The sequence below is a fragment of the Chinchilla lanigera genome, unplaced genomic scaffold (assembly GCF_000276665.1).
Source record: "Chinchilla lanigera isolate Chin_1 unplaced genomic scaffold, ChiLan1.0 scaffold00094, whole genome shotgun sequence".
In the NCBI taxonomy this organism is placed as follows: domain Eukaryota; kingdom Metazoa; phylum Chordata; class Mammalia; order Rodentia; family Chinchillidae; genus Chinchilla; species Chinchilla lanigera.
In genome coordinates this window covers 672,959-684,687 of record NW_004955495.1, presented here as the reverse complement: position 1 = coordinate 684,687, position 11,729 = coordinate 672,959, and the positions used below count along the sequence as shown (strand labels likewise).

The 11,729-nt window shown below is 36.5% G+C and overlaps 1 protein-coding gene across 1 annotated transcript; it reads right to left on the bottom strand.

The window, feature by feature from the left end:
- Positions 1–4,282: 4,282 nt before the first annotated feature.
- On the bottom strand, positions 4,283–5,270 carry LOC102023277 (olfactory receptor 18-like). The gene has a single exon (XM_013505087.1). It carries the CDS (start codon positions 5,168–5,170, stop codon positions 4,283–4,285), a length of 888 nt encoding a protein of 295 aa, XP_013360541.1. The 5' UTR covers positions 5,171–5,270.
- Between the last annotated feature and the right edge of the window lie 6,459 nt (positions 5,271–11,729).

Below are 11,729 nucleotides of genomic sequence, written 5' to 3'. Positions count from 1 at the left end.
TGAATATCAGCTTTTGGATGGTCTTTCTTTTGCACATAGTTTAATTTGAAGTGTTAGTGTGCTTCATATTTATATTTATGTCTTATTTGTCTTTTCTTTTTGTTTACAGCACACTAAATATTATTCATAATCTTCAAAGAAATAAATAACATGCCAGAGGGTACAGAATATACTGGCATAGATGTTTAGGTTCCCTGTCTTTTCCACCATACATTTAAAATGCTTATCTTGGGCAGTGCAATAGACAGCACAGCTGTGGAGTATCCACAGGATGTTCTTAATATCCCATTTCTCAGGTTCCCAATTTAGGGATTCAGCATCGGAGTGATACTCATATAAATGACTGAGTACACCAACAATTTCTCAGGGAATGTGATACAGTTCACCCAAGGTAGTTGCCAATACTTATTCCATATAATAAAAGCCAACAACTGACAAGTGTGATTCAAGGGTGGAGAATGCTTTATACTTCCAACTGGATGATGGGATTCTCACAATGCAGGAAACAATTTTGTAGTAAGAGGAAAGAATCCCTGGGATGGGAAAAAATGCCAAATGTGGCTTCAATAAAGTGCTTGTCACTATTACTTGATAAGGCATAAAAAGACAAAAGATGAAGGGTTAAGAAGTGTTAAAAAGAAATTAGAAATTTCTACAACTTTGAAGCAGATAAAGTGGAAGGCAATAAAATTGTTCAAGTAGGCGTTCAAGAGGTAAACTAAAAAGACACTAAGCTAAGAAGACACAGAGGTGAGGTCTACAATGACTGAGTAATGTGGGGGGTGACAGATGGCCACAAAACAGCCCTAAGCCATCACAATCAGAAGCAGGTTGTCCATACATGCAAAAAGGATCAAAAGGACATCTGTGTGAAGCAGCCCATGTCGGAGATGATGCTGCGGTGAGTTAGCATGTCCACAGTCGTCTTTGCTACTGTGGGAGAGATGAAATCCAGATGTCAACCAAGGGCAGGTTGGGGTGGAAGAAGTAAATGGGATATAGTGGTGGGAGTCAGAGCTGATGGCCAGGATGATGAGCAGTTTCCTAAGCACTGCAGTCAGTGGCATGGACAGGAAGAGTCCAGTGAGGATGCAGTTATGCATCCTCTGAGAAACTCAAACTGGAACTCTGAGATGGAGGTTAGATTGTTTTTTATTCTGTACTGCACAGGAGCCTTTAAAAAAGAAAAGAAGGTGGAAAGAAAGAGCTACCCATAACTGACTATATAGGTTGAATTCTAGTATTCACAACTTATGTATTCATACTTGACATCCATAATTTCAATGATATCAAACTCAATTTTCTTAGATCTCTTACAATATTGGTTTCTGAGCTATTTATCTTCTGTGCACACCTACTTTAGGAACATTCAATTTAGCAATGATAAAAGACCAAGAACATTAGTGATAATAAGTCCCTAATCCCTGTAAAATATATCTTACCATCTTCAGAATAAGTAGAGCTTGAGAAATTACCCATTTTAAGGGAAAAATCTTTATGTAAAACATAAAGATGATGTCAAACACATTTCACTCAGAGAGAGTAGACCAAATTCTCTTTAGTTCAAACATTTATGAAGACTTTATAAATGCTATGACTGCATTATCTGGGCACTAAATTAAAGCTTAGATTTCTTTTTTTTTTGGTATGGAGTGGCAAGAGACCCGTTTTATTTACTATTACTAAACACAACATATATATTTTGAAGAAGTTGCTTAAATCTTTTGGATTAAGTTCTTTTGTTTTAAAGCTTATATTTTATAAGTAGGGCATATTGTTGTTCCAATTACGTTCCAGCCATTCAATCTCCTTGGGTTTTCTGATTTTCCTTCCTTTGTAGTTGTAAGTGCTCACTCAAATTGTAGTTATCTTTTTTATTAGTGTATGTTTGTAGCATACAGTGATCACATTCATCATGGTGGGTTTGTACATGTACGTAAGACATCTTAATTCTTCTTTTTGTCCCTTTCCCTTCCCCTCCCTCCAGCCTTTCTTCCACTTCCCACTTGCAAAAGCTCTATTTGCATTTCTCCTTCAATCCTTTTTTTCTTTAAATCCCTGTTCCTTTCCTTCCCTCTCTCTCTATCTCCTGCTTCCCTTACCATTTGACAATGTTTTTCCTATTACCTAATATCTCCCATCCAAGTACTAACCAGGCCCGACCCTGCTTAGCTTCCAAGATCATACGAGATCGGGTGCATTCAGGGTGGTATGGCCGTAGACCCTATTACCTAATATCGATTCTTTATTTTGCTCCGTACTTATACTTTGGGGTTCTCATAGAAGCAAAGCAATGTGATAACTAAACTTGTGTGTCTGATTCATTTTACTTAAGACTATGATCTTGAGGTGCATCCATGACTTAAAAATGCCTCAAGCTTCTCCTTCTTGGTAGGCAAAGACCCAGTTGCACAGGAATATTACAAAGAATCAACAAATGAAATCACATCAAATTAAAACCTTCTGCATGACAGAGAAAACCATCAGCAGAGTGAAGAGACAACCTAGACAGTGGGAAAATTTTTTTGCCAGCTACCCCTCAGACAGGGAACTAATTTCTAGAATATATAAAGAACTCAAAAAATTAGCCCCCCCAATTTAAAGACACAGTAAAAAATGAGCACCTGTAATATTCTTTTATTTTTTATTTTAAAGAGATTAAATAATAATAATAATAATAATAATAATAATAATAATAAAATAATAACATAGAGAAAAACAAAACAACACAAAAACAATAATGATCCAGGGTTTCAAAACAAAATGATAGGAATTAACAATGGTTGTTATATTACATACTGTTATCATCAACAAAGTTGCTCAGATTGCCAGATGTAAGAATGCGAAATTGATAAAACCATTTTAAAGTAATTTCATATGTAACTGCTATTCTTGACTTTGGTACTAGAAATTTTGATAAATATGATTTATTCATGGACCACAAATGTAGTAATAGTGTATACCACACAAGTCAATGATTAAAAAATAGTGAATAGCAAACAGAAGACTTTGAAGTCTTTGAAATTACATACTTATACAGTTTTTTTGGTATCAACTCCGTACAACTGCATAAATATTTGATGTAGAAAGTACCTTTCTGGCTGGATATGGGAAAGTGTGCCTACAGTTCCAACACTCTGAGAGGGCAAAAGCAGGAGGATCCCAAGTTCAAACACAGTCTGGGTAACTTAGCAATTTTTGGCTCAAAGAAATAAAAATAACTTTGGGAAGACTATGTCACATGTGTCCTGGTGCTAGGTGGGCCATGTTCCTGGCAGTCCCTCCTCCATGCATCGCTTCCCTCACAACTGACAGGGTGAAGCTGTGTCTGTGCCATGTCATGATCAAAGACTGCACATGCCAGGCTGCCAGTTACCAGTGAAGGTTCAGACTATTTTTCAGATTGATATGAACACACTGTGAGATGGAACACTTCCCAACTCAGATAATCATGGATGGAGGAGACACATGACTAGAACTATCACACAGAAGAGCTGGAGGCATAGGCTCAGGATTGGATTTTGTTTTTTCTGATTCTTGGGACTGAACCCACCACCTTTGCATGGAGCTACATCCTCAATTCATTTTCATTTTTATTTTTAAATTATTGAGTCACACAGGTTGGGCACAGGCTCAGGATCTCCCTGCCTCAACCTCCCAGAGATTGCTAGGATTAGAGGCAAGTGCAATCATGCTTAGCTGAGCATTAGCTATTATGTGACCTTGGAGGCTCAATGCACATAGCTCCTAATTACCAATTTAGTGTGAGTTATCACAAACTCTGGACTTCCTAACATTATTAGGAAAAGAAGAAAAAAAGAAAATGACTGTCCATGAATGAATGAATGATTTTGGGCTCTTCCTCTGCTGAAAAGGAGAATCAATCTCTTTCCCCTCCAAATACCCATTTGTACTCTTATTGTTGGTAGTTGTAAAACATATACAACAAAACAATTAAGCATGAATATCTAGGTAGGTCATTGTTAGATATCCAATTCTGTGACATTAATTACTTTTATTTGTTGTGCAACCATCACCCTCAATAATCTCCAGATATTTTTGATCTTCACAAACTGAAAACTTGGACATGATTTTAAGATTCTTCTTCCCTGCTGCCCCAAACTATGGTAACTACCACTCTACTGGGAAATATGATAAGGAATAAAAGTCATTGAAAGCCAGAAAAGAAAATGACTAAGGAGGCAATATTTACTAGTCTAGATATTTATTTTTGCTGCATTTTTCAATGTGCAGTCACAGTGGGATGGCACAAGTCCTGAGATTAGACAGCTCTGCTGTGGAGCCTCCTCAGGGTACTCTTAATGTCCCTGTTCCTCAGGCTGTAGATGAAGGGGTTCAGCATGGGTGTGACCACAGTGTACATCAACGAGGCCACCATGCTCTTTCTGATGGAAGACGACACAGCTGAACCAAGGTATGCACCAATGGCTGTCCCATAAAATAAGCAAACAACAGCCAAGTGAGACCCACAGGTGGAGAAGGCTTTATACCTTCCATCTGATGATGATATTCTCAGGATCGAGGAAACAATTTTGTAGTAAGAGAAGAAAATTCCAGAGATAGGAAGAAAACCAGACATGGCACCAACAAAATACATTACAATGTTATTGGTAAAGGTGTCAGCACAGGAAAGACCAAGTAGTTGAGAAGGATCACAAAAGAAATTGGAAATTGCCACATCCTTGAAGTAAGTAAATTGTAAGACAATTAAACTGTGCAATTGTGAGTCCATAAGGCTAAACAAAAAAGACAGAAAAACCAAGAAGACACAAAATTGAGGTTTCATGATGACTGTGTAGTGCAGAGGGCGACAAATGGCCACAAAGCGGTCATAGGCCATCACCACTAGGAGCATGCCATCCATACATCCAAAAAGAATCAAAAAAGACATCTGTGTTAAGCAGCCCACATAAGAGATGGCTCTCTTGTGAGTTGAGATGTCCACAATCATCTTTGGGACCACAGTGGAAGTGAAGCAGATATCAGCCAAGGACAGGTTGGAGAGGAAGAAGTACATGGGGGTGTGCAGGCGGGAGTCAGAGCTGACGACCAGGATGATGAGCAGGTTCCCCAGCACAGTGACCAGGTACATGGACAGGAACAGTCCAAAAAGGATGGGCTGCAGTGCAGGATAATCTGAGAGACTCATGAGGTAGAATTCTGCAATATGTGTTAGATTTTGTGGTTTTATATCACTTGGACAGCTTTGAAAATGAAATGAGAGTTAGAGAAAAATAAAATAAATATATTATCACCTAGCACTGTTTCTGTATTTTAGATTAAGCAATCTCTTGTAAAGTTTTCCCATTTGATTATACACTTTTGGTGATATTTCTACTTTGTTTCAAACACACTGTTCAGTAGAATAGTTTCTGCATTTTTTTCTTTTTGCTGTTCTTCATTCTTTGTGCACACACATTAAACACATCCTAGTGAAAAATGGTATGCAACCAAGAACATTACAGATAATGCTTTCTTATCATAGTAAAATACAGTCTACTCTTAAAAAGGAATAGCATCCTCCCCACACTAATGAAAAATCAATCTAATCCCAAGAAATTAAGAATCTGTCAAATACAGGTTATTTTATCTAAAATCATGCAAATTACCTTTATTTATTTATTTATTTAATTTTCTGTGTGTTGATTTTTGGATACAAGGTCTCACTTGATATTCCATGCTTGTCTTAAACTCATTATTGAATTCTTCTTCCTTTTTCCTCACCCTCCCAAGCGTTGGATATTGAACATTTATAAATACTCCAGAAGAGCTGAGACTATGTTAATCAAGATTATTCAAAAGAAGCTTGAATGGTCATAACCACAAAACATTTTTCTTTGCCAATCAAATTTCCCTAATTCTTTCAGTTTGTGAGTTCACTCCTTCCTGGAAATAAATGTTCATTTAAATATGCATATAGTCTTTTAAAATTATTTAATACAGAACTTCAAGCTTTGGCTTTGGTGGAGTTCAGTTTTTGAGGAATGCCCTCATAACCAGGAAGCATCAGTGGCGACATACAGTGTTAGTATGCAATGAATCTATCAATAATTAAACAATAAAATTTTAAGAAAAACTTCTGAAATTTTTGATTTTATACAGTTATTGTATCAACCTCATACAATCATAGGAAAATGTCCTCTGTATGAAACTTCATTTTCTGGTTTTTTTTTTTTTTTTTTTTTTAGGAGTTTTTTTTCTATGTACTCTGTAATGCCATTTCATTTTATTTTTCTAATCATGAACATTCTTATTTACAAATGAGAAATTTAGCAACTGAGATTCCACAAAGTCAGGTTTCAGACCCAGCCTTCTTAAGCCAGTTAGAAGCATTCCATGCAAATGCTGCCTGTGATAGCAAGATCTGCTGACTAGTAGCACAAAGGAGATGCCTATAGGAGCTACAATCTGGGTGAGAGAAGAGTAGAACATGGAATGAGAATCCCTAGACCCTGCCCCACAACCAAGGCCCATGTAGTCTTCTGAGCTGATACTTCGTATCTTGGTATTTTCCCATAGTTCTGTTCTCCCTGCCATGTTTGTCTAAATGATGAAGAAACAGTGTTCCTGACAGTGCCCGTTCCACCATGTCTTAGCACTTACAGGACCGGGCTGGGTTTCTGCTGCATCATTACCAAGGAGAGTGGACCTGTTGCTCCTCTTCTGCCTGGGATGTGGTAAAGTTCAGACTCTGTATTCAAGATTTGAAAGAAGACTGATGCAGTTTGATGAAGGGCGCATGAGGGCAGCAGACACTGGTATGGAGCCACTGCACTGGAACTGACAAAGTGAAGGTCTGGAGGGCCTGGCTAATTATCTCAGTTGTGTGACCTCGGAGGATCAAGGCACACAGCTTCTAATTAGCATTCATCCATGTTATTTAAATCTCCAAGGACTTGTTAGTATTAACAAAATCTCTGTGTATGTGGAAAGTTTTATTACTTTTGACTTCCAAATTGTAGGATCATCACATAAAACTCAGACTGCAGCTGGGCATAGTAATAAATTCCTGTATTCCTCTCTATTGGGAGGCTGAGGAAGGAAAATTGTTGAGGTCAACTTTGGCTACATAGTGAGATAATGTCCCAAAAATGAAAGGGGTAGAAAAGGGAGAGATGGAAACAACTCAAACTAATATTTTTCAATTTAGCAGCCCAATGTGGGATTTGGCATTTGTCAATCCATTGTATTAATCAAGAAGTATAGGAAAAAATAGATTTTTCTGTATCAAAACTCTCATACCATTTTCACTTCTGAGTATTGCTAAGAACTTATTTTAATTTCCTTTCCCTTTACTGTTGGCATTATGCATGTTGGCAACTTATGCGGATTTGTTGTCTAGCTTGAATGAATCTTCAGTTCTTTTTTCTCCAATGGAATTACATTGATATATTATAAGATAATTGATGCTTATATATTTATTTGATAACATATTTGCTACATTTTTATTTATATATTTTACTTAAATACTCTGGGGAACACAAAACGAAGGCGATATTTTCTGATAGTATTTAAATTATTTTCTTTATTTTTAACTGATACATAAAATTATACATATTTATGGGGTATAATATAATGTTTTGATACAAATATGCATTATATAATGACTAAATCAGGATAAACATATCTATCTTTTTGGATATTTATCACTTTTTTCTTCTAGATTTTAAAAATATCCATACAGAGTGCACTGTCATTATCTATAGCCACTGTCTATGCAACAGAATACACCTACATTCCTACGTTTGTTGCAGTACTGTTCACGAGCATCAAGAATGGGAGACAAACTAAGTCCTCATCTTGCTCCTATCACACTGTACATAGTACGCTTTAATCAGTCATGCTCCATACCTCCCTACCTGAGACTTTCTACAGTCTCTGTAAACTTCCATGCTTCTCTCAACTTATATGAGATCAATTTTTTACCTTCCATATATGAATGATGTCACAGGGCCCTTGTTTCTCTGTCTGATTTATTTTACTTAACATAGTGACTTCTAGATCCATCCTCATTATCCTGTATGACAGAATGATGTCCTTTTTATGACTAAATAGTATTCTATTGTGTGTAGCTCTATGTCCCTTTTTTTTCATCCATTCACCCATAGATGAGCACTTAGGTTGTCTCCAGTTCCTGGTGCTTGTGAGTAGTTCTGCAACACACATAGAAGTGCAGATGTTTTTTCAATGAACCAATATCATTTCCTTTATAGTTCTACTTTTAATATTTACACAAATATCCATACTGTTTTCCACAGTAGAAAGCCTGTTTCTTCATCTTATTTTTAGAACTAATCTCCCATTGCTACAACAAGCAGAAACACTGAGACAACAGGTAGATTTGATTACATTGGTGAGCACTGATCAGGATCATTCCCAAAATATCAGGCCTTGATCTCTGGTGGTCTAGGATTTATATGGGATAAGAAATCAGGAAGTACAGAGGCAGAATGGCTTGTTAACTGGGGATTGTTTCTTACAATATGCATCCCAGTGACCAACCCTTTCTAAGAAACAAAAGTAAAGGGAACTGTAACCAGAACTATCACCTGGGCAATGAAGCAACTGAAGTATACTGTCTGGGGGACATTTTCTGCTACACCATCACTTCTTCCACATTTTCATGGTTGGAAGTGAATCACTAATTTCGTTGCACTCAATGGGTGAGGGTTACACAAGGGCGTGAGAACCAGGACGCTCCATGTGAACTGTACTGCTGCACATCTCATCTACCAGAACTTTGAGTTTAAAGCACATTAAAGTGATGACATTCTATTTTCTAGCATAATCCCCAATTCAGCACACCACCAATATCTAAAAGAATGTAGGGAGTGGCTGAAGCTGGAAATTGATCACATGTGTAGGGCTGAGGCAGGGCAGGTCTGAGAACAAAGAGCAGCTGAGGCAAGCCACATAGTCAAGCTGCTTCAGAGAACACTCTGTTCTCTGCTTCCAGAGAACACTAAACTCTGAGACAATCCAAGCCATCAGTTGTTAGGCAAAGTGGTATTACAAGACATCAATGTGTCAAATGTATAAATAAATGCCCCATGGTAGTGGAGCAGCTTCTTTCCTCCCATCTGGATAGAAAGGGCTCCACCTGACCTCAGCTTTTGTCTCTTGTCTTTATTTTTCCTTCCTCTCACTTGGAAACTTCAAGAATCTCATAAGATGTGGCAAACAAACATTTCCTTTGGACAAATCAACATGTGGACACAATTTCTGGAAAATTGGGTATTTCTACAGACATCTCCCAGTTTCTTCTGGAATTAGCTGTATAGTACTGTATAGCACAGTATAGTACAGCTAGATACCTGTACAGCACTCTTAGCTGTATAGCACTCTTAGCTGTATAGAGACTGTACCCTGGTGTCTGCTACACCAGAATTGCCTCTCAATCAAAATCATGCAATCCACAACCTGTCCAAATCTAAACGTCCTCTATGATTCTGATTTTTCCTCCAAAGAAAGAAATCATTTAGCTTCACAATACTTTTTCTTGGGATTTATTTTTGACCCCAGCTGTGAAGACTTTAATAAAATGTACCTGCTCTTAGTTGGTTGTGGTACCATGATGCCTATGATCACAGGACTCTGGGACACCAAGGCAAGATGATCCTAAGTTTGAACCCCGGTGCGCAGCTTAGTAAGAACCTGTCTCAGAGTAAAAATAAAGAGTTGGAGGTGTAGTTCAGTGTAAAAGTCCTGGCTTTGATCCCAAGAACTGCTAATACAACAACAACAACAATAGTAATAATAATAATGATATTAATGGCTCTTGCTTATTTGTTTCTTTCTCATGGAAAAAGTGTTTTCTTGTTCATAAAGTGGTTAACATATAAATAGCAGTCTTTTGAAATATTGTATAAAGTATCTCCTGTATAGAGTTGTGTTGAAGGAAACAAAATTTGGAGATTGTTTTTACTTGTTTCAGAGAAAAATTTAATACATTCCTAATCAAACTAAATATAGAAGAAAGTATGGTATTTAGCTACATGCAGACAAATGGCAGAGAAGATTTTAAGAAGACACCAATGGCACTAGTGCAGAGATAAATACAAAAGGCAGAGGCTGTGTTTTGAGATATTTACAATGCTTTAATCATGCAAACTGCATTATTAAATTGAAGTCATTACATATTAGGTACATGACATAAATACTATGATTATAGCCAATAATTTAATTTAAAAACTGAGAGAGCTGTTTTTTTCATATGTTCAAATATCAATAAAGAACACAAGTCATGGAAAGAAACAGGAAAATATGGTCCAAGGAGCAAAGGAAATGTTCAGAAACTATCAAATCTTTTTTTAAGAAATAGAGAAAAATAACATATGAAAACAAATATAAAATAACCACATGGACTTGGGGCAGTGGCACACAAGTGAATCCAAGCACTCTGCGAACCTGAGGCAGGAGTATCACAAGTTCAAGCACACACTGCGCAACTCAGTACTTAGCAAGATGTAGCTCATTGCAAAAGCCCTGGGTTTGATCCCAAGTGCTGCAGAGTAATAATAAAAATAACCATCTCAAAGATGGTCAACAAGCTAGAGAGTGCAGATAGGCAACAAAGTCAGGAAAATTATGCATAAACAAAACAAGAATATTAACAGAGATATAAATTATTAAAAAGCAATATATTTTGAAGCTGAAGAATACAACTGAAATTGAAGTATTTGATAGATTGTTCATAACAAACTCTATCAAGCAGAAGGAAAAATCAGTGAATTTAAGGACAAGTTAATTAGAATTATTGAATCAATTAAGCAGCACAAAATAAGATGCAGAAAAATGAAGATATCTTAACAGAATTGTGGGATATCCTTGAGCTCAAAATTTTTGTATTATGAAAGTTCCAGAAGGGAAAGACAGAGACAGAGGGAGAGACAAAATGAAAGAGAGAGCAAATTTTAAAAAAACAATGAAACTTGAAAATTCTCAAATTTAAAGAAGTGGATGTACATATTCAAAAATCTGAATAAACTTCAAATATGAGAAATTCAAAGACAACCACATGTGCACATGTTATAGTCAAAACATCAAAAGTCACAGAAAGGATCCTAAAAGCAACAAAGGAAAAGCAACACATCATGTACAAGGAAGGTATATAAAGGTGTATTACAAATTTCTCAGTGAATTCAAAGATTCCTTAAAAATGCTCATATTCAGGATCACAAGTTCAAGGACAACCTGGGTAACTTAGTGAGACTCTGTCTCAAAATAAAAGATTTAAATACCTGGGACTATAGCTGTCAAAAAGATGCAAATTTTATTTAGATTTTTTCAGATTATTTTCCTTATTAGTACATCCTTCTGGTAGAAAATCTTTACATTCTTTGAGTAGAGTTAGTAAATATACATAATACATCTTAATTCCTGTTTTCATACCTTTTACCTTCCCAGACCCCCTTCATACATCTCTTGATCACCTTCTATTTTTTGTATGTGTTTGCAGTACATAATGTTTAAATTACTTGTGAGGAAGAAGACTCCTTGAATTAATTAACAAATTCAGCAGTGTAGCTGGATACAAGGTCAACACCCAGAAATTGATAGCATTCCTATACTCAAACAACAAACAGACTGAGAGAGAAATTAAGGAAACCATACCTTTCACAATAACATCCAAGAAATTGAAATATTTAGGAATCCATCTAACAAAGGAAGTCAAAGATCTCTTCAATGAAAACTACAGTACTCTGAAA

What these genes read in the sequence shown, in the direction of transcription:
- LOC102023277 (XM_013505087.1), bottom strand. Translation starts at nt 5,170, where the DNA reads ATGAGTCTCTCAGATTATCCTGCACTGCAGCCCATCCTTTTTGGACTG.